At 41.8% G+C, this 13,261-nt stretch overlaps 1 protein-coding gene across 2 annotated transcripts in view; it reads left to right on the top strand.

Annotated features, from left to right (window-relative positions):
* HST (homogentisate prenyltransferase) overlaps window positions 1–13,261 on the top strand; it is a 307,427-nt gene that overhangs the window by 55,591 nt on the left and 238,575 nt on the right. For both annotated transcript variants that reach the window (XM_089412784.1, XM_089412783.1), the window contains exons 2-4: window positions 7,244–7,365; window positions 7,492–7,638; window positions 8,089–8,314. In XM_089412784.1, the coding sequence (XP_089268910.1) occupies window positions 7,244–7,365; window positions 7,492–7,638; window positions 8,089–8,314 (495 nt within the window). The remainder of the gene's footprint in view (window positions 1–7,243; window positions 7,366–7,491; window positions 7,639–8,088; window positions 8,315–13,261) is intronic.

Below are 13,261 nucleotides of genomic sequence, written 5' to 3'. Positions count from 1 at the left end.
CAAAAGCCAAACATGAGCTCTACCCCCTATCATTATGGCCATCACCCTGGTTCCTAGGGCCCCTATGAGTGCCCCTTGCATCATTAAGGAACCCATGATTGTCCCAACCCCTGGTGGGCGATGAACTGCCCAACCTTAAGGGGGTAATCACTGCTACATCATACGCATCATGCTCTCATCCCCTGGAGCCCCGAATAAGAAAATGAAGAAAAATCAATAAAACGCAAAAGGCATATGAAGAAGGTGGAAAAACAAAGGCCAGGGTAACTCATGTACCATGATTGCTCCCTCCTACATTCATATACCCATGGTGTGGGCTTCTCTCATTATAGCTTCCCTTGTACCATGGCATGTGGCTTGGAGCCTTACCTATTGCCCCACTCCGTTCCATCGTCACTTCACATGACCCCTGCCATTTGATGGATTTACCATGGACCTGTCACTCCCTTAGAGGTTGAAACCACCTAATAGGGTCCTTTATTAACCTCTCTTGTTGAGCAAGGTAACACCTCTACTTTCTAAACCCCATTTGGAAGGGCATGCCTCTTGAAGTCTTCACTTTTGCTCCTGATTAGCAAGTTTATTTACTCAATTGCATTAATGATTGGTTGTACTGAAAGGTGAGGAGACACAATGGATCTTATACAGGGTTACAGGTGGGTCTTCATCTTGGACTTGGCCTCCCTATACGGGATCCATTCCCTCTGGAGGGTCATAATGGCACTTATAGGGTGAGCATTGAGAGCCATGGGCCTCCACCACAACAGAAAATTGCCACATCATGGGCTTCTTCAACACCACACATTGCTTGTTCATGCCCCAACCATACATAGATGATGATGCACTTGGACCATGTTGCCTAGCTAGCCACACATTTACACCCAACGCTTGATAGCTGATCCACAGTCCAGATGAGGTTTTGTCTCATCCAGAGAGACATGGGAGAGCATGTGTCATATTCTACGCCTCATTGATGGAGCATCGACTTGTTATTTAGCCACTTGGAGACCTATGAGACCCATTTGGAGCCCACAGTGCCCAACTTGGGGTTTGGAGATGTTTTGTGTTGAAGTTTCTAAGTTTACTTAGTTAGAAACCCTTCATGCACTTTATCCGATTTATTCGTACCTACTTGTTATTTTTCCTTAACAAGTTATTTATATTGTAAATATTGAAAATAAACACCAATGCATGCTCAACATATTACGGATCAACAACTAAAAGAAACAAGAACAAACACACCATATGACACCATTATTTTTGGACTAATGTCCTCGAAAAAACCCAATGTGGGAAAACCGGTGCAGCTATTTGAGGGTTTTCTTATTAAGCAATATCAAAGTACAATCTGGGTGCCGAAACTGGCTACTCGCTGAAACCCCGAATAATCCTTCCGGCAGCTACTCAGCGCCAATCTGCCCCAGAAACCCCAACGTCTGCCCAATTTGGACTGCGTTAGCCTCTCTTAGCCCAGCGCTGGCCCTGCATTAGCCTATCTTGGCCAGCATCAGCCCCAGGAGGCCCTGCGTCAGCTCTCTGAGCCTCTGCATCAGCTACGCTGGCCCCTCTGGTGCTCTGCGTGAGCACTCGCTGCTTCTGCATGGCCCTGCGTCAGCACTCGCTGCTCCTGCGTCTCTCTCTCTGGCTGCTATCTCGACACTATCTCTGCCTCTCTGTCTCTCTGTACTCAATGCCCCTCAGCTGCTCTCTGATCACTGATTCTATCTCTCTTAGCAAACCCCGCTCTAGAGAATAGAATGACTGATCACTCTGGTGTATTCTCCAAGTGACCCTCAAGCCTCCTCTTATACTTTTCCTGTTGACATATCAACGGTCAAGATTAAGTCCCTAATCAACGGCTAAGATTAGATCCAGCTTGATCCATGTATTGTGGACCCTTCTAACACAGTTTCATATTAATACACATTAATATTTTATTTTCCCTAAGTTTAGACTTAGGGACTCCATTAAAATATTAATTATTTTACTATCTCCTCAACTGTTTAGAATCTGCCCAAACCCTTTCTGAGTATTGGAGATCTCATGTGCCCCAACCTCTCCACCAAATTTCGTGGCTAGAGCACATTTGATGCTACCCCAAATCAACACTCCCTCTTAGCGAGGACTGTGCTCTAGCAATACTCCTCACTGTGTATTACTCCGATCATCTGGCATCGGTACTTGTGTTGATGCTAGGCCTTCCTGTCCAACATCCTCTACACTGCTGCATCCTGTAGTGCTGCCCATGGTTCTGCCACTGCCATTGCTGCATCTATACAACAACTCCCTCTGCATCTGTGCTATTGCTGGTCCTTTCTCCTAGCACTGCATCTGCACTGCATCTCCTCCCATCATGTTGCATCCGCACTACACCTCCTCTCATCATGCTACCCACTGCTGCATTGCAACTCAGTTACTGAGAAGTAAGTAACTGATCTCCCAATCTGACCTGCCTGTTGGGCTAGAGACACCCACTGATGCCGAAGCTCCCTCTGCCGCTGACAAGTGCTCCCTCTTTGACCTCTGCGCTGCTGCAACAACTCCCTGCATCTCGCACCATTGCACACCTCTCTGTGCCTTCTTGCACTGGTGCAACACTCCTGTGCCTCTCGCACTGTTGCAACTTGCTAGCTTTGCGTTGTCTTGGGACTCCTGCATTGTAGCTCTCTTTGCCGCTCCATCCGCATCTGTCTCTACCCACTCAGCCAGTCCTGCTACTCCTCGACGGGGCTCCCGTAGCAAGGTCTAATCCACTAGGCTGGTACCTCGAGGATCCTGCACCTCATCGCCTGTAGTCCTCCTGACTACAGCTCGATGTCTCCCCACTTCTGCTCAAGTGGTGCGTGTGCACTCATGGCATAGTGATCGTCTATCAAAACTTCCTTCTCTACTCGTGCCCGCGCTGCCTTAGTCTCGAAAGACTCTCCCTTACTCTTCTTCCTTGGACACTGGGTCGCATAATGACCTAGCTCCCCACAGTGGAAGCACTTGATCTTGGAGAGATCTTTCTTCTTCCGCTTCTCCTGTTTTCCCTCAGATGCTAGGGCCACATCTTCCTCCTCCTGCTTGACTTTGATCCCCTTGCTGCTGCTACCTGTCTTTGACTGCGGTTTGATCTCTTCCTAGCGAAGTGCTGCCCACATCTCGTCCCATGGTGGAAGTGTCCCTCTGCCCAGTATACTTTGGAAAAATACTTCCCAGTTTTTGAGACAACATTCAGGGCTGTCCTCGCCATTAGCTTCTGATCCGGTATCGCTCCTATAGCATTCAATTGGTTTCGGATCTCATTCAGTCCTCTGGGGAAGGTGTCAATCGATTGTCCCTTCTTCATCTGATACGACCTCATCTGATTCTCAAGCAACATTCTTCTTTGCACAGAAGTATGCTGGTACAGCTTCTTGAGAGCCTCCCACATCTCAAATGCTGTTTCCTTCTTGGCTATATGTGGTACCACATGATCCTTGACCCCGTCAAGGATAATGCACTTGGCCCTCGCCATCGCCTCCTCGTACCTGTCATTGTCACTGGGGTCGACTGGGACAACTATTACCTTCAAGGTGAAGTTCTTGACACGATTCCTGTCAAGCACGGATAAGATTCTGACCTTCCAGATGCCATGATGCTCCTCTACTTCCCTCCTGGAAGTTCTTTGTTCGACACCTCTGAGTCTCTACTTCCCGTCTGGAAGTTCTCTTCTGGACTCCCTCTGAGTCCTGATTTCCCTCCTGGAAATTCTTCTGCCGCTTGTCGAGATGCCCCCTTCTCTGATCGTCTTGTGCAACTGCACTGCTGATTCGGGTTCCTCAGCTAGAAACACTCGGTAACAACTCCTCTGGTCCTGCTCTGTCAGGTATTGTTTTGACTACAATACCTCACCAGCTTCACTCTGCAATATTCCTGTAGCCTTCTAGACCCTAGCAACTGCCTATCTGTGAACTGCGTCAGCCCCTTTCTGCTTCACGTTGGCTCTGTGTCACCCCGGATGGGTATGCGTCAGCCCTGGGATGCCCTGTGTCATCCCTCTGGCCCTCTACGTTAGCAACGCTGGCCTCTCTGGCTCTGCGTCACACTCCTTGGCTTCCGCGTTGCTAGAAATAACTTTTGTCACCACGAGACAACTGTTTTCTGCTGCTATTGCTTCGCTCGGCTGATGTCTTTTAGTCCTCCTGTGATCTGCAATCACGCTCTAATACCATGTTGAAGTTTCTAAGTCTACTTAGTTAGAAACCCTTCATGCACTTTATCTTATTTATTCCTACCTACTTGTTATTTTTCCTTAACAAGTTATTTATAACGTAAATACTGAAAATAAACACCAGTGCATGTTCAACATACTACAGATTAGCAACTAAAAGAAACAAGAACAAACACACCATATGACACCATTATTTTTGGACTAATGTCCCCGGAAAAGCCCAATGTGGGAAAACCGGTGTAGCTATCTGAGGGTTTTCTTATTAAGCAATATCAGAGTACAATCTGGGTGCCGAAACTGGCCTACCCAACAGAGAATTTCCTTAGCAGTAATACCTCTCTGTTTTTGACAAATCTACTGGCTGAAACCCCGAATAATCCTTCTAACAGCTACTCAGCACCAATCTGCCCCAGAAACCCTAGCGTCTGCCCAATTTGGGCTGCGTCAGCCTCTCCTAGCCTAGCGCTGGCCCTGCATTAGCCCCAGGAGGCCCTGTGTTAGCTCTCCGAGCCTCTGTGTTAGCTACGCTGGCCCCTTTGGTTCTCTGCGCAACACTTAGTTGCCTCTGTGTGGCCTTGCATGAGCACTGGCTGCTCCTGCGTCTCTCTCTCTCTGGCTGCTTTGCTACTATCCTGACACTATCTCTGCCTCTCTGTCTCTTTGTACTCAATGCCCCTCAGCTGCTCTCCGATCACTGATTCTATCTCTCGTAGAAAACCCCGCTCTAGAGAATAGAATGACTGATCACTTTGGTGTATTCTCCAAGTGACCCTCAAGCCTCCTCTTATACTTTTCTTGTTGACATATCAACAGCCGAGATTAAGTCCCTAATTAACGGCTAAGATTAGATTTGGCTTGATCCATGTCTTTTGGACCATTCTAACACAGTTTCATATTAAAATTTAATACACATTAATATTTTATTTTCCCTAAGTTTAGACTTGGGGACTCCATTAAAAATATTAATTATTTTAAGATCTTTTGAACTGTTTAGAATCTGTCCAAACCCTTTCTGGGTATTGGAGATCTCATGTGCCCCAACCTCTCCACCAAATTTCGTGGCTAGAGCACATCCGATGCTACCCCAAATCAACATTTTGCAGCATTTGGAGGGCATCCCCTTCTTATTCATCACTTTTGAGGCCCCCACCCTCATACTCAGCACATAAGGCCTCAACGCTAGCCTTGGAGAGCACTTCACATTAATTACATGGCTAAAGGACAAATAAAATAATAATTAACGTAAAGTTATCTTGGTTGGATTGTAACCAAGGGTTTGTTAACATTGTTTTAACACTTTAGGGGCTTCATGATTAGAAATTCGAACTCATTGGACTTGTATAAATAAGAGAGACTCTCTCTCACTTTGGATCATCACACTTGGGATTTTCGGCCCTCTCATTAGAGATTTTCAGCCTGCAATTTTGTGGAGAGATTTGGATGATTCTAATGCATTTTGATGTTTGGAAAAATTCGTTATCTTTCTTGGAGCTTCTCTTTGGCAAATTGATGGATGGATATAATCTTCATTGTCTTGTAAGTGCCTTTTAATGCTATATTTCTGAAATAATGAATGTCTAATGCATGGAATTTTTGTCTTATGGTTATTATTGTGCCCTAATTCATGAAAAATTGTTTAAGGCCTTGATACTATTGGAAAATTTTGCATGTGTTACTCATAAGATGATGAATGAACAAATGTTCCTAGAGGATAATTTGCATCCTTAAAACTCCATATCAATTTTCATTGAAGTATAAAAGTCTAAAGTTGCCACGTAGCTGCATCCATAGATAGCGAAGCTACTTCTTTAAGCCTCCTTAATGAGCGAAGTTACCAAATCAAGGTTATTTTTGACTCCAATCCTCCCAATTGCTAGCCACTGTTCCTATATCCTTGGTGATCACATTAACACAATAAAACATCATCATTTTCAACTTTTTCTCTCTTTTATTCTTTGTCCCTTTAAGGATAAGGAGGCTTTCTAGGGCTTGGTGCGAAATTTAGGGAGGAGGAATTTTTGGATTCCATCTGGACAAGACTCTTCCTTAGTGTCTCCTCTAGGTGTCCACAAGTTTTGAACGAATTCAGATGGTGGAATTTCAATTAAATTGATGCCCTAGCTATCACACCAAGTGGGGACCCTAGAGTCTATTCTTCAACTTAGCGATTCCTTGAAGGTTCGTGCTTTAGTAGCGTATCATTCAAAACCTTTTCTCTTGACTATCTTGACCTTGGATGAACTCTTACCTTGTCAAATATCTCAACCCTAGGTCTCATATGGTCTCTTTCAAGGGGTTTTTCGTGGAAAGTCATCCTAGCTTCTCCCAGAGCTCACACTTTAATTGAATGAGCCATCCTTGCCTCACTTTGAACCCTAGTATAAACATATTAATCACAAGTGAGGGATACTGGGACTCTTCCTGTTGGTGGAAATCCGAGAAGATAAGGGGACATAGGCTGTGGTGACCGCAGGCCTTTGTCCCAAATTGTTGTTGTGCCTTCTAGCTTTAGCCTACAAATTAGGCTTGCTAGTTTGTGCAGCAACAAGTCTCATCATGATAATAGGGAACTAGTTCAATTTTAATTTTTTGGCAAACTATGCAATAAGTAGCTGTCCGGTTCAGTTGTAATCAGTTTTGGTTGACAATTTACTACAGTGAAGTCTTGAGGTCGATTTAAAGTCAATATTAGGTGTCATTACCAAGGATGCCAACATAGAATCTTGCATGATATTAGCCAAACATTAGTTTAGATTCTGAACCATGGAACTTCTAACTAGAAAGTATTTTATTTTGAAACCGTTATTTTCTTTGGAAAGAGTGCCGATTGTTTTTCTTTCCCTATTCTAAAGGGCCTTTCATTGTCTGTTTTCTTATTTGATTTTATTCACACATAATAGTTGTTGCAGTATCTCACAATATCTTTGTTTGTTGAACACATCAATGATTATTATAAAATCTCCTCTTCAAATTGGAGGGTTATATGATTCCCAAGGAGGAAAATTGATCCTTACAGTGTTTGTCAAATTGAAAATTTGCATTTTACAGGCTGATGCAACTATTGGTACTGCTGAGCCAGAGCCACTTTCAAGGAGATTCTCCCAGTTTACAGATGCATTCCGGAGGTTTTTGAGGCCGCACACAATTCGTGGAACTGTACTTGGTTCAATGTGTGTTTCCAGAAATCTTCCCCATTTCACGTTGGCTTGAATATGTTAGGCATGTATTTTTATTTTCTGCGTTACATCCTAGGCTTCATGCTTTTGATGATCATATTTGGATTCTACCTGTTGCAGAGCTTTGGTGTCACGAGCTCTGATAGAGAATTCTCATCTTATTAATTGGTGGCTATTACCTAAGGCCTTGTGTGGACTTACTGCATTAATATGTGGAAATGGTTACATTGTTGGAATCAACCAGATATATGATATTGGAATTGACAAGTATGTAAGACATTGACCATGCAGCTTAAATTCTCATTGAACTTGCAGCATCTATGTTTTCAAAGATTAACTTTATAAAAATGCAGTCTTAGTACTATTTGGCTATGATTGTAATGTGCTAGTTGTCTTATATGGCATTGCTAGCCTAATTCTTGAACACTAGATGACCGATTCCCTCTTTATTAAACTATGCGGTCTTTAATAATGAAACTAAAGTGAATTTTGAACAAAATGAAAATAAATATTTTTGAAGTTTTAACATATTATAGATCATGTGATGTAGTGACTGTAATTAATGGTTTTGAGGTCTTAAACCCATGAAGTTTCTCATCTCCCCAGTATTCACTGATTTTCAGCTTGAGATTTAAATTTTATCTACAATGGTCTGCACATTATATATTATTGCTTTTCTGTTCTTTGTATCTTACGTGTGCAATGGAGTCATTTCAGGGTGAACAAGCCTTTTCTACCTATAGCTGCAGGAGATCTTTCAGTTACGGAAGCTTGGTTTCTAGTATTACTTTTTGCAGCTGTGGGAGTTGCAATTGTTGGATTAAATTTTGGTCCTTTCATTTCAGCCCTTTACTGTCTTGGGCTTTTTCTGGGGACAATCTATTCTGTGCCACCATTTAGGCTGAAGAGGTTTCCAGTTGCAGCATTTTTAATTATTGCCACGGTATGCAATTTTCTGATCTTTTTTGGCTACACTGCACTGATAGCCATTTTACATTGTGTTATAGTTCTAGCATCAGATTTTTTTAGTTCTTACAAAACCAGATTTTATAAGATATCTGTGTGTTAACAAGCATGCACTGTAAAGACTAATTAGTAATAAGCTGGATACAGTGCCTTAATTGCAAAGTTAGTAGTGCAAGTGGATTTTCTATTGAATAAAACAGAAGAAAAGGGGAAAATAACTACATAATGAAACATCTTCTAATGTCCCGGTCTAACCAAAATCTGATCCACTGAGCGGAAAAATCTCTTTATATTGGAGAGGATGTGATGGGTAGCACCATGGCTATTGATGGGATGGGTACATATGTGCGTCGGAGAATGGGAATGAGTGGAGGACAACACAGGGATGCATTGGGGAGTCAAGGATTCAATATGACCACATGGGAGTGCTGGGACAGGGTACGACTGCATAGGGCAAGGAGGAACAGGAGGCAGCACAAAATGAATCCAAGAAATACCAAAGATAGAAGCAGTAGTAAGTACTAAACAAATCCAAAAAGTCAAGGGTTGACATGATAGTTCATAAAGAATGTTCACTGGTTGATCTTTATCCCCCCTATGCCAGTGGATTCTTGTCTTTGCGTTCAAGGTGTAGAACAATATTAATTTTCCTTGACCAAGGTTATAGGGATTGCATGGATGCAAATTTTTTCAGGTTTCTCTATGCATGTGGTGTATCATTCAATATTCTTCACTCACCCAGTTGGCATGAAATGGTACAAGCCATCAATGGTGTCCTTGAAGAATAAAAAAGACTTGGGTATGACAAAGCTATAACATTGGGACTTGATAGGGAAAGAGCCAAAATTCGTAGTGCCTTGGGGAAATTTTCCAACTGCTTGGAACCATAATGGGGTATCCATTGTGTTTGACAGGGATAATTTTAAGGATGGAAATTTATCTTAAAATATAGAAACCTTGGTGAATCTTACTAGCCCTTAATATGCACTCTAAAATGTTTGGTGATATTTTTTTAAAAGTATTCAAAGTTTATAAGGATTTTATATAGTTTCTATAAAAAAATGGTGATTTTTAGGGTAAAATAATTTTATCTTTTAGAATTTAGGTGAATCATTCTTGGGAAGAAATGGAAATTAGTGAATGTTTTTCTTGGAAAAAGCATGGAAAAAGAACCTGTTATTGCTTCTTTAGATAGAGTTGCTGAATATCATTACAACCTGTTTGGCTGACACACATAAGACAAAGGCCCACTGCCACCTTGGTCTAAGTCCCCACTCTTTCAGCCTAAATCCTACTAAAATGGCTATGGGCGACTTCTTTTGGATAACTATATACAACCAATACAAAACTGGTGCTTTATAATGTGGTCAAATGGATGAAGTGGAGAAGTTCATGTCGCTGCCCTGTTGGCCTATTATGTAAAATCTGTAGTAAAATTATACTTTAAAACAACAGAAGGTACACCAAATATTAATCGAATATAGAAAATAAATAGACAAAATTTATGTACACAAAATATACTAACCAGATATATAACTATTCTAAGGTTTGTCGCCTGATTAGATGGGTTACTCTATAAAATTGGTTGTTGCCCTGTTTCAACAGGTCTAAAAGTTCTGCAAATAACACTGAACAACAAGCAAAAGACACTCAGACTTCATTAAATATAACATGTAAATAGTCAAATTTGGTGTACAAAAAGGTATCTTAACCGAATATACAATTATTTTAGTCAACAAATGGTCGGTTAGGTGGGTCGCTATGCAAAATAACTTGCTGCCCTACTTTTACAGGTCTGTAATTTCTACAGTAAATCTAGAAATCAACAAACCAGCCCCTTGAGTGTTAGTTTTTGTAGCATCAGATAGGTGTTCTAGTTTCAATTTGTGTCAAACGCTAAGAACACAAGATCTTCAAAACCCAAAAAAGGTTTAGTGAGATAAGCTTGTGAAACATTTTAATTAAATTAATTAACCATCATTTAAATTTTTCTTGAGTCTAACTTAGGAAAACTGGTTAATTAATAGGAATTAATTAGGGAAAGGTGAGAATGCTCTAGAAACTCACACAGATTGAGTTTGAGATGATCTTAGCCGATGATAGCGATTTAATCATGGCTGTTGGTGATCCAACGAGAGATTATAAGAGCAGGTCGATGGGGTTGGAGATAGACACATTAGAGACACAGGGAGAGCGAGTTCCTTGGTAGATCGAGCTATCCAGTTGCAAAGTTCGAGCAGGGAAGAAGAGTTCGATCCAGTAGGAAGCATCGGTGATTGAGGGAGCAACAACAACGATTTCTGGTGAAGTTCTAGTGCCAGAGAGTCAACAACAAGAGGGTCAAATTATTTCTCAATGAGGCTGCGCAGAGGCGATGCAGTAACTTCAGAGGGTAGTTCAATTCAGTTGAAGAGGAGGTTGATTCAATCGCTGGTGGTCGGGAAAATTTTCAGGAGGCCAAGCGAGTCATCTCCAGAGGTAGAGTCGGGCAGAACGACAAATTCTAGGTAGCTCCTTAGGCAGTGCGAGTAGGGCTTGCGCTAGGCTTGCACATAGGTTGATGTAGGGGCATTCGAGTGGCCTAGAAAAAGCCATATTTTGGAGCAGGATCAGTGGTGGGTGAGACAAATTGTTTCACTAATATTTTGGCCAGATTAATTTGCTGAAGGATTGCCAGTTTGGGCATCCAAATTATTGTGCTCAGATTTTGTTGCTGCATAATAATAAAATAAACCCTCATCTGCTGCATCGGTTTTCCCTTCGGGTTTTTTTCGGGGACTAATTGTCCAAAAATAGTGTTTTCCTTTTTATTTTGTGTGTGCATCTATTTTCTCAGTTCCAGTTTATTTTCCGTAGTGTAATTTTATCAAGAAGAATCGCTGTGTGATTTATTTGTTATTTGTCATAACAAATAAACTATATAATTAATCAGTTGGAAGAATAAATTTCCAGTTGCTACAATTTCAAGGAAATTTCACATGGAATCAGAGCATTAAATATCAGATTAGAGGCTTAGCAGCGAGAACGAGAAAATTTTGCAGTTTCAAAGGGAGTTATGAGCAGAATTTCTTAAGATCTGCATAGACCACCAAGAAGTGCGAATTTGCAGAGGCAGTGGTTCGGTTTTCAGTTCCAGGAAGCAAAAAAATTCGATCAACCTCAGTAGCAAAGATTTGCAGGTTGTGGATTTGCCAAATAGAGAGCTCTGGTGAGAAGATCAGTCAGTTCGTTGAGCAGATCTGGGCATAGTTGATTTTCAGTGAGTTTTGCAGCAACAGATCAATGTTGGGTGGAAGAGAAAAACACACAGGAAATTATACTCAGGATGTCTTCAGTAAAATTCTCAGATTTCTCCAGTATGGCCATAGTGAGATTCAACATTCAGGAGGCTGTGGATTTGTCTTCAAGGTTGGAGGATGAATTTGCTCAGATAACTTGTCTTTCTAGCTCAACTTCACAGGGTGTTTGGTATATAGATAGTGGAGCATTAGCTCACATGACAGGGGTTAGAGAATACTTCTCCAGCTATAGGGAGGAGCAAATGGACTTCCAGATTCAGATGGGAAACAAGAGTAAATGTACTCCAGTTGGAGTAGGTACCATAGAGATTCATAGGCAGTCAGGAGCAAGCACTAGTGTTATAGATGTGTTGCATGTGCCCAATGTTGATTTTTGGTAGCATCAGATGTGTTCTAAGTCTCAAATTTTGCAGGGAGACTTGGGCACATGTATTCCAAAGAACCCAAAAAGCGTTTTGGGAAATTCCACCCAGATTTTTTTTTTTTAAATAATTAATTATTTTTAATGGGACCCTAAGTATAAACTTAGGAAAATAAAATAATTAAAGGGTATTAATATAAACTGTGGGTGTAACTTCTAGAAAAAGACGAGGATCAAACATAAATGATCTTGGCCATTGATTAGCTTCTAATCTGGGTCGTTGAATGTCAACAAGGAGATCATTTAAGGAAGCTTGAGGGTCACTTGGAAAACACATAGAGAGTTCAGAGAATTGATTTTCTGAAGCAGAGCAGAGGAGTTGCTGGTAGAGTTTCGATAATGAGCTGTTGCAGAAGGGGCAAGGATAGTTGGGTTGGAGTATCGCTCCAGGACCCAGGATACGCAGAAGAGAGAGGTAGAGAGACACCAAAAGGGTTGACGCTGGGCCAGAAGGGCCCACACAAAGCTTGATGCTGAGCTAGAAGGGCTCACGTAGAGACAACACAATCATCCAGTGCAAAAGTTTGAGTTTTGCAGAGGAGTTGACATTTTTGAGCCAGGAGGGCTGAACACTGCTCCAGAAGGCAATACATTTCCCATTTGAGATGACGTAGAACCTTTTGAGGCTGACGCAGGGTCAGCGTAGAGATAGCCGGGGACAGTTGGTTCAGCTGCCGGAGCAGCCGGGACTTGCCAGGTAGAGTGGGGTAATCTCACTAAGTTTTTTTGGCAGTTTATTTTCTCTGTAACTGGATTGCTGGAAAGGCATCCAAAGTTGTATTCAGAAACTACGTAATAATATAAAAGCCTCAGAGTTGCTGCACTGATTTTCCCGCATTGGGTTTTTCCATGGACATTTATCCAAAAAATACTGTCACTTGTGTGGATGTTTCTCTATTGCGTTGTTCTTGTTTTGGGCAAATAATTAATTAAGTGAAGGCTGCAGTTGTATTAGCTTCGATATTTGCTGTAGAAAGCAGTAAATAATTTGTTTCAGTAATTAACATATATGAGAAGTTTAATCAATTGCTGTAGTAGTTGATTCAGGTGGGATTCTCGAATTTTCACATTGTATCAGAGCTAGTATAGGTGAGGCAAGAAGAACAGTGCCATAGAACCCAACGCTGATTAGAAGAGGGAGATCGAAAAAGCTGCAGGAGGCAGTAGTTCGAAACCCCAGAGGGTTTGCGCAGTCCTAGCCGGA

This window comes from Pinus tabuliformis, chromosome 3_1 (genome assembly GCF_031772625.1).
Source record: "Pinus tabuliformis cultivar Carrire ecotype Pingquan chromosome 3_1, CPIR1, whole genome shotgun sequence".
Taxonomy (NCBI): domain Eukaryota; kingdom Viridiplantae; phylum Streptophyta; class Pinopsida; order Pinales; family Pinaceae; genus Pinus; species Pinus tabuliformis.
Note: the sequence above shows the minus strand (reverse complement) of the source record. Positions and strands in the feature narration are given on the sequence as shown.